Source organism: Suillus bovinus, assembly GCF_016758785.1.
Source record: "Suillus bovinus strain UH-Sbo-P2 chromosome Unknown EDB93scaffold_5, whole genome shotgun sequence".
NCBI classification, from domain to species: Eukaryota; Fungi; Basidiomycota; class Agaricomycetes; order Boletales; family Suillaceae; genus Suillus; species Suillus bovinus.
The window spans coordinates 585117-601418 of record NW_024542061.1 but is presented as its reverse complement, the minus strand read 5'-3'; the positions used below and the strand labels follow the sequence as shown (position 1 = coordinate 601418).

The 16302-nt window shown below is 49.1% G+C and overlaps 6 protein-coding genes across 6 annotated transcripts; 1 reads left to right on the top strand and 5 right to left on the bottom strand.

Moving 5' to 3' along the window:
• Positions 1 to 8: 8 nt before the first annotated feature.
• On the bottom strand, positions 9 to 2567 carry EDB93DRAFT_1246252 (succinate dehydrogenase; the record flags this gene model as incomplete). Its single annotated transcript, XM_041452423.1, has 13 exons — positions 9 to 158; positions 206 to 323; positions 375 to 473; positions 527 to 831; positions 884 to 933; positions 985 to 1284; positions 1334 to 1805; positions 1855 to 1932; positions 1992 to 2033; positions 2086 to 2109; positions 2163 to 2274; positions 2332 to 2387; positions 2439 to 2567. The coding sequence occupies 13 exons, from the start codon at positions 2565 to 2567 to the stop codon at positions 9 to 11; spliced, it is 1935 nt and encodes a 644-aa protein (XP_041312140.1).
• Positions 2568 to 2827: 260 nt separating this feature from the next.
• EDB93DRAFT_665614 (rab-GTPase-TBC domain-containing protein) lies at positions 2828 to 5727 on the bottom strand. Its single transcript, XM_041457043.1, has 9 exons — positions 5588 to 5727; positions 5405 to 5535; positions 5117 to 5353; positions 4996 to 5063; positions 4800 to 4942; positions 4367 to 4685; positions 4162 to 4307; positions 3707 to 4110; positions 2828 to 3653 (listed from the first exon to the last, which is right to left on the bottom strand). Exons 2-9 carry the CDS (start codon positions 5480 to 5482, stop codon positions 2853 to 2855), a joined length of 2196 nt encoding a protein of 731 aa, XP_041312139.1. The 5' UTR covers positions 5483 to 5535; positions 5588 to 5727; the 3' UTR covers positions 2828 to 2852.
• On the bottom strand, positions 5728 to 8071 carry EDB93DRAFT_1296524 (heat shock protein HSS1; the record flags this gene model as incomplete). Its single annotated transcript, XM_041454622.1, has 5 exons — positions 5728 to 6282; positions 6341 to 7165; positions 7213 to 7769; positions 7818 to 7967; positions 8025 to 8071. The coding sequence occupies 5 exons, from the start codon at positions 8069 to 8071 to the stop codon at positions 5921 to 5923; spliced, it is 1941 nt and encodes a 646-aa protein (XP_041312138.1). The 3' UTR covers positions 5728 to 5920.
• Positions 8072 to 8273: 202 nt separating this feature from the next.
• Positions 8274 to 11182, bottom strand: EDB93DRAFT_1121248 (phosphatase 2A regulatory B subunit-domain-containing protein). The gene is made up of 8 exons (XM_041448541.1): positions 11069 to 11182; positions 10488 to 11019; positions 10234 to 10430; positions 9328 to 10184; positions 9179 to 9280; positions 8870 to 9128; positions 8733 to 8811; positions 8274 to 8677 (listed from the first exon to the last, which is right to left on the bottom strand). Exons 1-8 carry the CDS (start codon positions 11090 to 11092, stop codon positions 8589 to 8591), a joined length of 2139 nt encoding a protein of 712 aa, XP_041312137.1. The 5' UTR covers positions 11093 to 11182; the 3' UTR covers positions 8274 to 8588.
• Positions 11176 to 12814, top strand: EDB93DRAFT_665531 (uncharacterized protein). Its single transcript, XM_041457042.1, has 5 exons — positions 11176 to 11280; positions 11332 to 11409; positions 11460 to 11503; positions 11555 to 12057; positions 12110 to 12814. Exons 1-5 carry the CDS (start codon positions 11274 to 11276, stop codon positions 12630 to 12632), a joined length of 1155 nt encoding a protein of 384 aa, XP_041312136.1. The 5' UTR covers positions 11176 to 11273; the 3' UTR covers positions 12633 to 12814.
• A 798-nt stretch (positions 12815 to 13612) lies between these two features.
• Positions 13613 to 16188, bottom strand: EDB93DRAFT_1121244 (citrate synthase-like protein). The gene is made up of 16 exons (XM_041448540.1): positions 16015 to 16188; positions 15900 to 15959; positions 15812 to 15850; positions 15690 to 15764; positions 15436 to 15638; positions 15147 to 15388; positions 14979 to 15095; positions 14848 to 14926; positions 14670 to 14795; positions 14506 to 14617; positions 14411 to 14452; positions 14325 to 14361; positions 14203 to 14271; positions 14116 to 14151; positions 14036 to 14065; positions 13613 to 13980 (listed from the first exon to the last, which is right to left on the bottom strand). Exons 1-16 carry the CDS (start codon positions 16096 to 16098, stop codon positions 13940 to 13942), a joined length of 1392 nt encoding a protein of 463 aa, XP_041312135.1. The 5' UTR covers positions 16099 to 16188; the 3' UTR covers positions 13613 to 13939.
• Positions 16189 to 16302: the final 114 nt, after the last annotated feature.

Genomic DNA, 16302 nt, shown 5'->3' with positions numbered 1-16302 from the left:
CTACCTGCTCAGTATGTCCGCTTGAATGGCGGGACTGCCTTGCATTCATTTTCATCGAGAGTCTCGCCAATGACACTGCGGTACTTGAGAGTGACGTCGGGTAAGTTGACATCAGGCTGCATTGTGAGGGTGTGCTTCATCCAGTGGTCGTCGTCACGCTACAGCTAGGTCAGATAGATTCATAGGATGTGATGCAGATACTAACCTCAGGGTAGTCCTCGCGAGCATGAGCACCTCGGGACTCCTTGCGAGCAGCAGCGGCCGTGATGGTTTGAACTGCACACTGTAGGAGGTTGCGTAGTTCGAGAGTCTCAACGAGATCACTAAGATGAACGCGTGAGCAGGGAATCAGCATCATATAAACAAAGCCGTACGAGTTCCAGATCATGCTCCTATCCTTGATGCCAACATTATCAAACGATTTGTATATCTGATGTATCTTCTGAACACCTTCGTCGAGAGTCTGTTGTGTGCTGCGAGAATTGTCAGTATCTTTGTTTATTTAAACGTAGGTGGTGGAACGCACCGGAAGACAGCGGCATCGGTTTGCATGGCTTTTTGCATCTCTAGCCTTATTTCGGCAGTAGGCTTGGGGCCATCGGCGTTTCTGATCTGGTCCAAGAATTCCACGCTTTTAAGGCCGGACTCCTCAGGAATAGTCTTGTGAGCCTTTCCGGGAGTCAAGGTCTTCGCGATATGATGAGCACACGCGCGACCGAAGACAACGAGATCCAAAAGGGAGTTTGCACCAAGACGGTTCGCGCCGTGAACAGACACGCACGCAGCTTCACCAGCTGCATACAGACCGGGTACGACCTTGTCCTTGCCATTCTGACCACAGCTTGTGAGCGCAATGTGACAAGTGCAATTAGCACAAGCTCACCTCGTCAACAGTCAGCACCTCGCCAGTGTACCTGGTGGGAATACCACCCACTATCAAAATGTCAGCTACAGACCAGAGGACAGTGTAGTAGATATACTAACTGTTGTAATGGACAGTAGGTAGTACTGGGATAGGCTCCTTAGTGACATCGACTCCAGAGAAAATAGCAGCAGTCTCGGAGATACCGGGCAGCCTCTCGTGGAGGACTTCAGGAGGCAAATGACTGAGCTGAAGGTATAGGTGGTCCTTCTCAGGTCCAACACCACGACCTTCACGGATCTCAATCGTCATCGAACGAGATACGACATCACGGGAAGCAAGGTCCTTGGCCGTGGGTGCATAACGCTCCATGAAACGCTCGCCCTCTGAGTTCAGGAGGTAGCCTCCCTCACCGCGAGAACCTAACGCACAGTCAGCTACAAAGCAGATATCTCACAAAAAAACCGTCACCCTCAGTGATAAGGCAGCCGGCGCCATAGATGCCGGTTGGGTGGAACTGAACGAACTCCAGATCCTGCAGAGGAAGGCCAGCACGAGCAATCATTGCATTACCATCGCCAGAACAAGTGTGCGCACTCGTGCAGCTGAAATAGGCACGACCGTAACCGCCAGTTGCGAGGACTGTCTTATGTGCCCTGAAGCGGTGGAGCGTACCGTCCTCCATATTGAGCGCAATAACTCCAACACACTCGCCATCCTGCATGATCAAGTCCAGAGCAAAGTATTCGATGAAGAAATTCGTGTTGTGTCGCAACGACTGGCCGTAAAGGGTGTGGAGGAGAGCGTGACCGGTACGATCAGCAGCCGCAGCACAACGATATGCTTGGCCACCTTTGCCATACTTCAAAGACTGACCCCCAAAGGCACGTTGGTAAATTTTTCCATCCTTGGTACGGGAGAATGGAACACCATAATGTTCAAGCTAGAAAAAGTAATCAGCCAAGGAAACAACACGCAAGATCCAAGCTGACCTCGTAGACGGATCTGGGAGCCTCTCGACACATATAATGAATTGCATCCTGGTCACCAAGCCAGTCGGATCCTTTAACCTGTGAGAATTCAGCTCGACTAAAGAACTTGAGAGCGCAGTGTATCAAAGAACACCAACCGTGTCGTACATGTGCCATCGCCAGTCGTCTTCCGTCATGTTCTACAGGTAACTCATCAGTAAAAAGATAATTAACTCTTCAAAGTGCACTTACGCCAAGAGCAGCATTGATACCGCCCTTGAGAATGTGATATGAGTGTGTCCGACACTGCTGAACATGGTTCAACATACCTGTGCCGCAACAGTGTGACTCCGGGTTGGGAATAACTTAGTGATACAAGCCGTGTTGAAACCAGCTTCCGCAAGACCGAAGGCAGCGCGAAGACCGGCACCACCAGCACCACTAAAAGGTCGCATAATCAGCTCTGATAATTCTTTATTGGTTTGGAACATTACGCACACGACAATAGCATCGTACTCATGCTCGATAAGAGGGTATTTGCCTGAAGACCAAGACTTAAAAACCGTCAGAATGATAGAAAAAACGACATGGGAGCTGGGATATACCTTGACCTCCTCTGCCTTGACTGGATTAGACGCAACGACTCTCCTGACGGGAAGTGAAGTGGAAAAAGCGCGCTGAGGATGAAGCAGAGCCCGAGAGGGCACCACCTTAGACACCGACTTCCTGAGCATAGATGTTGTCGTCGTCGACGGCGAGGAAGAAAAATAAACAAAAGACCTGCGAAAGACCCGATGAACTACGGGAAAGTTGTTGACACCCGGAGGCCTTGCATTAGGAAATCACGCGCCGAGTCGGCCAATAGCCTTCCCACCATTGGTCAATCAAATTGCATACAACCTCCGCAATCAGCCTTCTACTAGTACATACCATAATCTAAATGCATTAGTCCATGCTCCACCTGTATAGAAATCTATTGACGGGATCACCATCTCTTGTAACCGCTACAGGCAAACAATCTACTTGAGAACTCCCAGCGGATCGTGCTGCTGCACTTCACTTCGGATCTTCGGACTTTGATCGCTTTTGACGGCCGTGGCAACAGCAGGCGGCATCCCACCTACATCAGATGTGCGTTGGAAGGGATTATTAGATGATATGCGAAGGGGTGTCCGCTGCATCGTAATCGGCTTGACGGGGAATGCCCCAGTCGACGACTGAAAGCGATTATGAGTCGACGATGCCATAGGAATTGCCTTTGAGGCCATCGAAGAAGAATGTGATGTCGTTGGCCGAAATGACACAGGAGTCCCGAACGTGTTGGGAGAAAAAGTTCGGACTTCCCGCTGCAATGGTGGTAGTGGGTGCTCATTTGTAGGGGTCGTGGTTGAAAGTTGTCTTGGTCGGGAGACAGACACTGCCCTAGACTCCTGCTTGCTCTGACCTTCCAAACGCTTATTGTATTCTTCCGCCCCCCACAGACGACGATCATCGATCTCCTTCACCTCCCCACCTAAGATGTCCCTCACATAAGCTAGTGACTCGAGAGCTTCCTTTTGTTGCACCGAAGCTCTTGCAGCATCCTCATCCTTGGCTTCCGATGGTTCCTTGGACTGCAAAATGCCCAGTATCCAAGTGATCGATTCACCAAGGCGTTTATTCTGCGCTCTCAGTTCTCGTTCCGTTTCCATATGGCTTTCGTTCTCCGAAATGTGCCTATCATCTGTCATATGTTCGTCGAGCAAGGGATATGCTGCATACGGTGCCGATACTGTAGATGGCGTGCGAACCAGAGATGCGGCCAATTCGGGGAGGTTGCGCTACGATACAACAAATCAAGAGAATGACACTTTCAATATTATCTGGGGCTTACCCTTAGTTCGGATACCGCATTCATTACAGTCTTGTTAATCCCAAGGCTCTCCCCGCGATCCATGAGCCCCCGAGCAATCAATTCTGGCAGCCCTATCTGGAACGAGGGCGGTTGACGAATATTCTCCCCTTGGCCAGCGGAAGTTCCATGGGAATCTGATGAGGAGATCTGAGGACGTGCCCTCCGCCTCGTTTGGACAGGCGGATCAGGTACTTCTAAGGGAATATTGAGAAGGTTGCGGTTTTCAGTCATCACAATTGCGCCCGCGGAGGGTGTCCGAGAGATTTCTAGCGACGATGCTTGATGAAGTAATAGGATTGCATGATGCGGGGCTCCATCTTCCGCCTGAGAGGGAGGATATCGCAATAGGTTTGTTAGTTGCATGCTATAGTCCGACGCGATCACTGCAGAACATTACGATCTGAATATAACTCAAGAGGATATAAAGAACTCACGTTTGGTTCGGATTCGTATAAGCATAGCCACGCATATCCACTGAGCAAGCTCAGAAATTGGGATTGGGTTCGCGAACAAACCGTCCCATAAGATCATCGCATCGTCCATAGAAAGTTCACGAGTGAACAACAGGCGAAGCCATCGTCTGACAATGTGATTGATCAAATTAGCCTGAGAGGGCCCAGAAGACATGGAATCACACACAGGCCATAGATCTGCGGCTCGATACCCGAGTTCTGCAAAACGCCATGAAGAATAGGATCGACGGATTTTAGAAGATTATTTTGAATGTTGTTGCAGGCCAGTGTGATAGGTGACATGTATGGCTTAAAATTGACTTGACCACGGGCAGAGGATGTTTCAACAGGTGATGGCTCGCGCCACTCGTACCACTTGGAGATGTCGTCCATGATCGCGCAAAAAAGTGCCCATGAATCAGCTGCAATCCATGTCCGCGAACAGACCTCCCGAAAGGCAGATTCGTCCGACGATGATGTAGCGTCGTCGGCAGTGGAGTCATAATCTACAGCCAAAGATATTTATCCTTCAGCTTTGAAAACAGTCATATGAGTGGACCAAGCAGACGAGACATAGACTGCGGACACATGGAAGACATAAGAGCGGTTGAATCACATACCTACGACATAATAGACGGGTGCAAGTAGCTCATGCATGCCTTGTCGGTATTGAAGATCGGGATGCATGACAGCGTATAGGAACAGGATATTGGTGAGTTGCTGCTGCACATCATCGTTGCGAAAGTAGCCTATATCAGGGAAACTGCAGGAAAGAAGATGCACAAAAAGATGCCAATCTTTAAGGAGGGAACTCACGTCCGCTCAACATCTTGCTGGATAGTCTTCCGGAGGTCTACAGCTGCAAACCATTCCCTCCAAGGGTTCTTTAATGGACACCATTAACATGATGGTTAAAAACATGGAAAAACGTTGCTACCTCATCATGTAAACTAAGAGGATTGTTCATCTCCAAGTCCGTCGGCGGCTTGACGTTCCTCCTCGGAATGGTAAGGCCTGGCACGACAAAAGTCTCATCATAAGATCCATCCGGAGCACGCATCTTCTCCAGCAGCAGCTCGGAGTACTGCTTTCGGTGGGCGCGTAAAGCTTCCAGCGGTGGTACTGGTATTTCATGAGGCGGAGATTCCAGTGGCACATTTCTCAAGAGGAACAACTAATGGGAGTCGGTATGAGCATACAAACTAATTCACTGTGTTCTCCTTGCCTTCCATGCTATACTTCTCCCCGGTACTCCGATACCGCCATCTGAAGACTGGAGAAAGGCGGCCTGCTGCAATCGCATCTCTCAGCTTGGAGAGACTCGACCCGTGATGAAAGAGCTGGTCGTAGACATTCCTGAAGACTAGTTTTGTGCTGATTTTCCTTGATAACCTTCGATATAACGAACCTTGTCATATGTTGAGGGGGTCTTGTCCTTGAAGGTGTTTGCGCCATGGTCAACGCTCAGCGTTACCGATGTAGAAACCCTTGTTTTACGCACGTCTACATATTATATTCATTATCTATACTTAGCTGATCAACTTGACTCATAAAGGCACGTTTGCACTACAAGACGGAGAGATGAAAGAAAAATTCATTCTAGGAAATGCGATAATGTAGCATACAGTGTATAGGAAGGACATTATTTGTTCATGACACACTCGTACCGTGCAATGCGATGAAAATATGACGTAAAATGCTCGACAAAAACACTAGGCAAGTAAGAGAACAGGCGGCTGCTTTAGTCCACCTCCTCCACTGAAGGACCGTCCTCGCTGGCACCAGGGAAACCACCTGGTGCACCGCCTGGAGCACCGGGGAAACCACCAGGAGCACCACCTGCAGCGCCGTAGAGCCTCTGCATGATAGGGTTGGCGATGCTCTCCAACTCCTTCTGCTTCCCCTCGTACTCCTCCTTCGATGCTTCTTGTGATGCATCCAGCCACGAGATAGTCTCGTTAACGGAGCTCTCGAGCTTCGACTTGTCGGCGGGGTCGAACTTGTCAGCAAGCTTGTCGTCGGTGATGGAATTGCGGAGGTTGTATGCGTATGATTCAAGGCCGTTCTTGGCCTGAATGCGAGCAGCGGCAGCCTCATCCTCAGCTGTAAGATAATACAAGTCAATTTATGCATGCAAACAGTATAGAAGAGTAAAGCCTACCCTTATATCTCTCAGCTTCGTTGACCATGCGCTCAATCTCCTCTGCGGACAAGCGGCCCTTGTCGTTGGTGATCGTGATGCGATTTGATTTCCCAGTAGTTTTGTCAGATGCGGAGACGTTCAGGATACCGTTGGCGTCAATGTCGAACGTGACCTCAATCTGAGGAACACCACGAGGTGCCGGAGGAATGCCAGATAGCTCAAACTTGCCAAGCAAGTTGTTGTCCTTGGTGCGTGCACGTTCACCCTCGTACACTTGAATCAAGACACCAGGCTGGTTGTCCGAGTATGTCGAGAAGGTCTCGGACTTCTTGGTGGGGACGGTGGTGTTGCGCTTGATGAGGGCGGTCATGACACCACCAGCAGTCTCGATACCGAGCGATAGAGGAGCGACATCGAGAAGCAGGAGGTCTTGCGTCTTCTCGGAGGTGTCTCCGGAAAGGATGGCAGCCTGAACGGCAGCACCGTAGGCAACGGCTTCATCAGGGTTGATGCTCTTGTTGGGCTCCTTGCCGTTGAAGAAGTCAGATACGAGTTTGACGATACGAGGGATACGCGTGGAACCACCGACAAGGACGATTTCGTGGACATTTGCCTTGTCGATCTTGGAGTCCCGGAGGACCTTCTCGACGGGCTCGAGCGTGCTGCGGAAAAGGTCCGCGCACAACTCCTCGAAACGGGCACGAGTAAGAGAGGTGTAGAAGTCGATACCCTCGAAGAGGGAATCAATCTCTATGGAAGTCTGGGTGGCCGACGACAGAGTGCGCTTGGCACGCTCGCAAGAAGTCCGTAGACGACGGAGCGCGCGAGGGTTGGAGGAGAGATCTACAATATTGTTAGCCTAGGAATTGACAAATCACAAAGTTGCTTACCCTTCTTGTGCTTGCGCTTGAACTCTTGCGCAAAGTGGTTGACAAGACGGTTGTCAAAGTCCTCACCACCCAAATGGGTGTCACCGGCAGTGGCCTTCACCTCGAAGATACCCTCCTCGATTGTCAAAAGGGACACATCGAAGGTTCCTCCTCCAAGATCGAAGATGAGAACGTTGCGCTCACCGATAACTTTCTTATCAAGACCGTATGCGATGGCAGCAGCAGTGGGCTCGTTGATGATACGAAGAACGTTCATTCCAGAGATGGTACCAGCATCCTTTGTAGCCTGTCTCTGGGAGTCGTTGAAGTAGGCAGGGACGGTAACGACAGCGTCAGAGATGTTGTAGCCCAAGTAGGACTCAGCGGTCTCCTTCATCTTGAGGAGAACCATCGACGAGATTTCTTCAGGAGAAAACTCCTTCTGCTCTCCCTTGTACTCCACTCGGATGTAGGGTTTACCACCCTTGTTGAAAACGGTGAAAGGGAAGTGCTTGATGTCTGACTGTACCTCAGCATCGTCGAATTTACGACCGATGAGACGCTTGGCGTCGAACACGCTATGAAGACGGGTTAGGGCGAGAAAGGAAAAAAAGGTCAAATCTTACGTGTTGTGGGGGTTCATGGCGACCTGGTTCTTGGCAGCATCACCAATCAACCGCTCGTTATCCGAAAAGGAGACATAGGAGGGGGTGGTGCGGTTTCCCTGGTCGTTGGCGATGATCTCAACGCGATCATTTTGCCAAACACCAACACAACTAGATAATGATGATTTCTGAGTCGATCCGAGATGAGACTCCTTAAAGCAAACTTACGAGTAAGTTGTGCCCAAGTCGATACCAATAGCTTTGGCTGGGGACATTTTAACAGATCAGAATTCTTGGAAAGATTAAGGATGCGTTTTGTGCTCTGCGAGCTGGGACTGAGAAAAGAGATGACAGTGAAGAAAGATTGAACGCGAGCTGACATCTTTTATATGAAAGATATTCTTCATCATTCCAGGACGTTCCTTCACCATTCTAGAGGGTTCTTTCCTGACGTAGATCGATTACATAACCACAACATAGGAATTTCGCACTGCCCTTGACATTGGTTATATGACGATAATGTCCAAAATATTTCTCTAGAGGATATGTATCGTACGGTAGTGGTAAAACGAAATTTCAGAAGCATATAACGAAATGCTGTAAAACGCTCCAGGCTTGCTCATTAGAAGATAGAATGACATGCTCTGATGTCGTCGAGAAATATAACACATGCAGAAATGAGGTAGCGCAGAATCGAATTGAAAATGTCGTCAGTCATGTGGGTCTGAAGCTCAGATAGTATCTTGTCAATTCGCAGTCATGATCATACGAAAAAAGTACGTGGTCGTGCATTTATGCCCCATTTGTATGATGCCCCCCGATTCCAAGAGTATCATCCAAGCTTCGATGGGCTTGTAGATCACGAATTACAGTCGGATCCACTGAACACGAGGCATAAGCTTAAACTGCGGTTTGATAATATGAAAAGGCACGCACCAGGAAGAACACTCTTTCGTCGTACATGAGGACTCTGAGAAACAGGAGAATGATCACCTCCGACTTGGGGGAACTCACGCTGAAACCACATGTTAAACAGGTGTACCAGGATCGTTGATGGTTGAGGCGCCACTCACATCCAACCCAGGGTCAGCCATGGGCACTCGTTCGATACCCGATTCGTCCAGGTCACCCGGAATATCGCCATCAAGTGACACTGCATTCAGCTCCATCGATAAGTCCAAAATATCCGAATCATCATTCGGTGATGGAGGCGGTGGGGGTAAGCGTTCGACCTCTTGAAATCCTGGAGGAAACTTCCCCCCAGCATTCTGTATTGCCTTCTCGCGGACTTTCTGCCATTGCTCATAACGCTCAACAGCATGTTGTTGCTCCCTGTCATCTTGGGTTCACATTAAACCAAGGTAAAATGTTAGTGAACTTACTCGATCTTCCGTTGCCTGTAGTGTTGCATCGTGTCGTCAAACAACTCCGGGTTGATCTCCATAAACAACTTTAGTGCATTATACACCATCCCATGAATAGTCCTAACGAGAGGTGAGTAGCAGCCAATTGATAGAAACGGCCGACGCACCGGTTCCAGTGGCTCTTGGAATTTGTATACAACGCGGGAAAGACGATTGGGAGGAGGACGGCAAGATTATCGCTCATAAGATTGACTACGTATTCGTTGTTCCAGTATAGTAAGGCTCGCTCAGCGACCTGGAAATGCTGGCTGTTGATACATCGGGCAAGTTGCTGGAATAGCGGGACCTGGATCTTCTGGAACTCCAAAGGATCGGTGACATCAAGTACTTCCTCGACTTCATTCAGGAACATGACCTCTTTTGGGGAGTTGACCTTGGGCCAGTATTTGAGCAATCCGAGCATAACCTCCTCCGCCAGGGCTGGGTCCTTCTCTAGGAACTGCACAACACAGTATGCAAGCTGAGGGTGATAAAGCGAAAGACTCTTGACTTTATGTAGGGGGAGAAGCACGCGGGTCAAGAATGTCTTGTGCTCGTCCTTTAGAGGTAGGGCAAAGCCGTTGATGATTGAGCCCAATATTTCAAGGAGCTCTGCGATCCCATTATGTCTCTCGGATTCATAAATGAAATGATAAAAGACGTTGTTTATCGACCGACGGATGAAGGCCCGAAGGTTGAGGAATTTACCGTAAATGCGGTGTAGGGTAGTCTTGAGAAAGTCGCGTTCGCGAGGGTCTTCAGAGTCAAAGAGTTCGAGGAGATTCAGCACGAAGGGTTGGTCAATGTATCGCTTGGCGAGATTGGTGTTGAAATCTGGGCTCTCGACGAAGCGAAGGAAAAATTCGTACACAATCTGAAGATGAGGCCAGGCGAGTTCCAAGACAGGCTCGTCTTCTTCAGGGTCAAAAGCATCACCGGTGGGGTTAACAGGCGGGGGTATTGATCGGAAGAGGTTGACAGCAAACTAATATAAAAGTGAGTGGAAGATGAGTGTTGGGTAATTTGAGACTAACCATGTTGACGACCTCGGGGTATATATTTTCAGTGATAACGTTCCTTTGAGTTGTGATATACTCGAGCATTTCGTGCAAGGTCTGTGCCTTGATCTGTTTACCTTTAAGCTCTGCACTCGCGTCATTGAAGTCGAATAAGACGCGGCACTGATTGAGCTTCTTAATAAATAAAAGAGAACGCTCGTTAATGGGAATATCTGAATAAAGTGGATAATTAGTGACGCGACAAGGGTCTAAACGGAACTGATGAATACCTGAGAAAGGGGGCAATTTTTCAATGTCGACCTTTTCGGTGACAACAAACCGACTGCTGCGCTGCTTGCGTGGAGGTTTTCCGACAATAGGTATTGTGTCGCGTGGACCGGAGCGTAGACGGTTGAGTGTGTTGGCGCGTGGAGGAGTGGAAGTGCCATCTAAACCAATTGTGCTACGCTCTGGAGAACTATATGGACCTGAGCGGGGTGCTAGGTCAGATGATGGGTCTGAGCTAACGACGACAATTGGAGGAATGGGGGATGGGTTGCCTGTGGACGGGTACCTGCGATCAGGTGGAGAAGGAGTGATTGAAGTAGAAGAAGCTGGACGACCTGAGGAAGAGGAACTTTGCGAAGTGAGAGAGTGATTACTAGAGTTGTTGGCTGATGCGCCTGGCAGACCAATTGAAACAGGTTGGGGAAGTGGCTTTGCTGTGTTTGGTGGTGGTGGTGGAGCTACTTGTGAAGTAGATGTAGATTTTTGATCTTTAGACTTTGATGAGGAAGAATCTTGAGAACTCTTCCTGTTAAGCTATGGATGATATTAGACATGTTGGATAGTGATGAATAGATAAACTAACGAAAGATTTCTTGAGCCCCTTCATAGCACTACTTGTTGGTTGCTGTTGCTGTTGGGGGATCGATGAAGGGCGTGACTCAACAATCACATTTCAGTCACAAGTCACGACTTGTCGTCGAGGACCACTAGTAAGTACTTTGAAACAATACTACAGCTGGAGGTGGCATTCCTTTTCTGGAAGTCACCACAGCTTGTCTTCTTCCCCCATGGCTGGTACGTTTCAATTCCCTTTTCATGCTATATAGCTGATATCCAGTGGTTTAGCCATCTACGCCGTATATACCTCTCCTACTCACCCGTCCATCCCAAACCATCTTCCTACTCTCATAGTAACTCCTCATGGCAAGTCTCAATCAATTTTATCCAAGGGCTCATTCATTAATAGACAACAGGTCAACCGTCTAACATTCTCTACTCTTACCTTCACACGAACTTCGTATGTCATATAACCTACTCGTCTTCAATCCCTTCTAAATTCTCATATCAGAATTCTGAGAACTACCTTTTGACCCCCTCTCCCCAAGGTGATCTCTGTGTTGCAAAGCTTTTCCCCCCACGCCAGAATCCTGGTAAATCTACTGCATCCGACCCCGGCCATTCAAACTCTTCCGCTGCGCGCTTCGTGAGATGCGAAGCTTCTCGAAATCTCAAGTGGACAATTGCAAACACAGGCGTCATATCACCGATCTACAAGCTCTCTCTACCATCCCCAGACTCCCCCGATCTCCCCCTCTTCCAAATATCCAAACCAAATCCTAATGCCGCTTTCTGGAGCATGTTCTACTTCGCCTATGCAGGTCATAATATTCCCCCAAAGCGTATCGAATTCGGAAAGATACAGAAGAACCCCCCAGGTCCGAACGGTGGCGGAACTAGAATTAGCATTACGGGAAAATCACCCGAGGAAAAAGCAGTTTGGCAGACCTTGGGAGAGGGAAATGAGGACTGTGTCGAATGGGTCGTTCTCTGCGCAGTACTGAACCTTCTTGAGTATGTCATTCATCACCTTATCAAGTATCTATTCCACGCTCATTTGAAACAGCGATGAGATAATCAAGGCCGCTGAGAAGAATCCACCCCCTCCTGCCGCACCCGGTCCCATGTCAAACAGTCCGTCTGGACCTGGCGGTCGACCGGCGCCTGTTGCGCTTCACGACCCAGCTCCAACATCCGCGCCTCCCCAAAATCAACTACGCCCTGGCCCATCCCAGCAGCAGCATCCGCCCCGTGGTCCGCCCCCTCCTCATGCCCAAGGTGGATCAGCACCTGTCCCAGGTGGTCGTCCTCCACAAGGGTTCCCCCCTCCAAGAGGATTCCCACCAGGACAAGGACCCCCACCAGGGTCCATGCCACATCCAGGGTCTATCCCTCCTGGTCCTGTTCAAGGCGGTTATGCTGGGTTCCCTCCTGGACGTCACCCTCAACCTCAGCAGCACCGCATGCCGGGCCCCCCTAGTGGCCCTCCACCTGCTATGCTCCCTGGCCGTGCGCCGCCCCCACAACAGCCATACCCACAACAAATACCCCCTGCTCAACAACAGCAGCCGATGCCAAGGCGTTTTTGACACTCTTGTATACCTGGACAGTTCATGCAACAGTCTGCTTTACCCCTCTTACCCTTTCCTTGCCTTTTTTTTGGTACCCGATGCCTTTATGGGTTTCATGAACATGCTGACTCTGGATTACTCTCTTTCGTCCTTTAGCGATTGATTTAGTTTGACCTTCTTGGTGGCATTGTTACTCTCTTTCGAATCTCTGGTTTAGGTGTACGATACCATGCATGGCGTTTTTCCATATTTTGCGGGATATAAATGTGGTTCCAATAAAATCATTGCAGATCGTTTTGACATTACTGATCTCGGTGCGGTCTATCTCGGAATCGATTCGTTCGCAGTCGTCAGACTCGCGAGTTGAATGCACGAAAAGGACTATATTGCAAGTTGGAGGAACACGGAATGTCTGATTGCAATCCCGTCGCACTGCTCATGAAACCGAACTTCACGCGTCCCATCGATGTACGCCCTCATCTCGATGATCTGGAAGCCGAGTTCCACAAACTCGTCGGCAGACTTTTGTAGCTTGCCATGTACACCCGGCCAGACATTGCACACACCGTCATGCGTGTCGCTCAGAACAACGCCTCCCTCGAACCACGTCACTGCACTGCAGCAAAGCATGTCCTTCGTTACCTTGTAGGAACCATTAGTCTACGCACACACTAAGGGGGTGCATGCATTAATCCTGCTCTTCACGACTTCAGCGATTCAGATTGAGCCTCATGCCCGGAGGATCGTATCTCCGTGGCAGAGTATGTCTGGTTCTTCCATGGCTGCCTCGTCCGGTCTTTGTTCGACATCGCTCTGGATTGTCTCTAGTGTATCGTTGGATGAGTATGTTGCATGTATGACATCGTCACTTTCCCGTCTAGGCTGCAAGTCACCATTCCGCTTGCAGCCGAATGGATTTGATTAGAGTGCATTCGAATTCGCGTGCGTCCGATGCAATGGCGAGAGTCCAACCAGGCAAAAGGGTGAGAGAAAATCGAGCTTATCAGAAATGGACCGAAGTAAGGTTGTCTGTATTTTTAGCAAGAACTAAAGTGAATGCGTAAACAAGGTTGGGCATGTGACCGTAGCTAGCCCAACGAGGCAGGCTGAAGTAGCGCGGGTTTTGCCACTATAGCTGATACTCTCTCTCTCCACGCTGAGCACTGAGTTATATTTTGGGCACGCCGTTTGTTATCATTTCGTCTCTAGACGGTATTATCAATCTCAGTAGTTCTGACGTTGAGACAGCCTCATTCTAATAATAATTACCAGATACACTTACGCCCATCCATAATGGAGATCTCGGCGTCTCTGGTAATGTCTACTTAGTTCTTGATAAGCTTCTGAAGGGCGTCCATCGAATACGCTGAGTAAGAAACTGATTAGCCTTATCACTTGAGTTATTTTCATCAGATACGTACATTTAGGCCGTTCGAGAGGCAGTCCCAGAGCTATATCACATCATTAGAACATCACACTATTAGAAACCATCAATACTGACCTCGTGCCCACACTAATTGGGTCAGAGCTCCCAAAGCTAGATTGCGGCACATGAGCGACATGAGAAAGGTAGTGGGCGGTTGCTTACCTCTGGAAACACCAAAAATAACGGTGTAGTACTTGAACTCAGTCAGACCGTAATGGTACAACACGCAGCCTTACACAATGATCATCAGGACCCAGGACTATACCATGGGTGGAAGGACTTGCCTGAAGTTGCATCTACATTCGGGTAAGGGTTTTTCGTCTCCAGAATGATGTCAGCAGAATTACTCTATCTGTACACGAGCACACACCTTTCCATGCTCTTTGAGAACGTCAGGGGCAATATCGGCCGTCTACGCAGATAGAGATTTATTATATGAAAGATGACGATAATAGTAATTCTGACCTGTTGCACGAGCTGAATTATGGGACTTGCTTGCAGATCTGGGCGAGTCTTGCAGAATTCCTGGAGAGCAGTGAAACGAGGGTCAGGGTTACGCAGAACCCCGTGCCCATATCTAAACATCAGGTCAGGGTATACCTGTCAGACTTAGCACGCCAGAGACGCACCCGGGTACGACTTGACCGCTTTTCAACGTCTTCCAGAGGTAGTCCTTGATGTTCTCATGAGTTATGTTGTCACCAATCTCCTTTTGCATGGCCATCTGCCATCGTAGTACTTCCTGGTTCGCTAGGCTGAAGGTGTATGAAGACATTTAAACTATACGTGCAATGACTGGAAGCGTACCCATGAAGAGGTCCCGCGAGTGCAAAGAGAGCGGCGGAGTAGGATAGATACGGATCAGAGAGCGTTGATCCAACAAGGTCTGATCGTATTCGTCAAAAATGGATAAAACATCAATGTAGAGGAGTACTCACGAGCAGTGTGAGCTGAGGCATTACCGCCTTCATGGTCACCGTGCAGTGCGATGTACAAACGGAGATACTCTGTCAAGTGCTCATTTTGACCAAACCCGAGCATGTTCGAGTAGTTACCTGTACGCAAACTAAGCATGCCTTTGCAGATGATGCTAACCAGACACTAACCGACAAGATCCAAGTTCTTATCAACAGATTCTAAAGACCTCTCGGGGTGGTAAACATTGCGGTAAATACGGGCCGCCAGAGCAGGGAGTTTCGCGATGAGATTCAAGCAGTCTTCAAGAGTATACGTCCAATACTCAGGCTTCTTGATTCCACGCTCATAGGCTGCTTGAAACTCGGAGTCGTGGTTCAAAGCTGCAACACCCATGCCCAACTGAGTCATAGGATGGAGGGTCTTTGGTAGGCTAATGAATTGAATAAACAGACGATAGACACATTAGCAGTGACATACGAGTCTATAAGCTGCGTGACGAAATGCGGGAGTTCTCCCTTTTCTGCTAGCTCGGCGGACAGTTGACGGCTTTGCTCCGGGGTGGGAACTTTGCCTGTCAGAAGAAGCCAGAGCATGCTCTCAGCTGTCATCTCCTTGCCACCGGGTGCCGGAGGGAGCACCTTTTGGCAATCTGGGATAGTCAATCCGTGAAAACGGATGCCCTGGATCATGCCTTAGCGTCGGGTCGCCTGTAGTTCAGAAGTTTCACGGACCTCATTCGGGTCCAAGACTGAAGCTTCCCAGAGCATAGCTTTGAGGCCACGCATGCCACCCAGGATGTTCTCTACCTATGCGACGCGTCAATGAGCTTCGAGGCCGTGGTATGAATACTGACCTTGACTTCCCCCACTACAGCTTGACTGTGTTCGGCTTTCTATGACAGGTAATGTTAGGCTAATACGTTTGGAAGAAATGTGACGGACTAGTTTCTTAAGTTGTTCTTGCTTCGCCGGGATCACTTCTTGAAGTGTTTCTTTGAGAGACTTCAAAGTTTTTTTTGAGCAAAGTTATCCGAAGTAAGGCGGTGATATTAACTACCTTGGTGGAAGCCAGACGCCTGAAGCCATTGTGAGAGATATTTCTCGCGACAGACTTTGCCAACAAAGAAGAACGACCAATCATAGTGAAAGTGGTTAGTTGGCTGGAAGCAGTATGCGGAGGATGTGTCTTATAAGTACTTGGACCAATCGCAAGTACATGAGACTAATCCCGCTCACATGCATGTGAAGTTCGGTGTTCAAACGTTCAAGAATGCCGAGAGTAAGACTACCATATTTGGAAACTCCGGCAAACATGGACAAAGCTTTCCGCGTGGCACAAATGAGT

Coding starts and splice junctions, on each gene's coding strand:
- EDB93DRAFT_665614 (XM_041457043.1), bottom strand. CDS start 5,482: ATGCGATTGCAGCAGGCCGCCTTTCTCCAGTCTTCAGATGGCGGTATC. Junction 4,686..4,799: donor ACCCGTCTATTATGTCGTAG/GTATGTGATTCA, acceptor CTTTGGCTGTAG/ATTATGACTCCACTGCCGAC. Junction 4,111..4,161: donor TATACGAATCCGAACCAAAC/GTGAGTTCTTTA, acceptor AATGTTCTGCAG/TGATCGCGTCGGACTATAGC.
- EDB93DRAFT_1121248 (XM_041448541.1), bottom strand. CDS start 11,092: ATGAAGGGGCTCAAGAAATCTTTC. Junction 8,812..8,869: donor TGGCTGACCCTGGGTTGGAT/GTGAGTGGCGCC, acceptor ATGTGGTTTCAG/CGTGAGTTCCCCCAAGTCGG. Junction 8,678..8,732: donor ACGAAAGAGTGTTCTTCCTG/GTGCGTGCCTTT, acceptor CCTCGTGTTCAG/TGGATCCGACTGTAATTCGT.
- EDB93DRAFT_665531 (XM_041457042.1), top strand. Junction 11,410..11,459: donor TCTCATAGTAACTCCTCATG/GCAAGTCTCAAT, acceptor AATAGACAACAG/GTCAACCGTCTAACATTCTC. Junction 12,058..12,109: donor GCAGTACTGAACCTTCTTGA/GTATGTCATTCA, acceptor CATTTGAAACAG/CGATGAGATAATCAAGGCCG.
- EDB93DRAFT_1121244 (XM_041448540.1), bottom strand. CDS start 16,098: ATGATTGGTCGTTCTTCTTTGTTGGCAAAGTCTGTCGCGAGAAATATC. Junction 15,389..15,435: donor GTCACGCAGCTTATAGACTC/GTATGTCACTGC, acceptor TCAATTCATTAG/CCTACCAAAGACCCTCCATC. Junction 15,096..15,146: donor TAAGAACTTGGATCTTGTCG/GTTAGTGTCTGG, acceptor GTTTGCGTACAG/GTAACTACTCGAACATGCTC.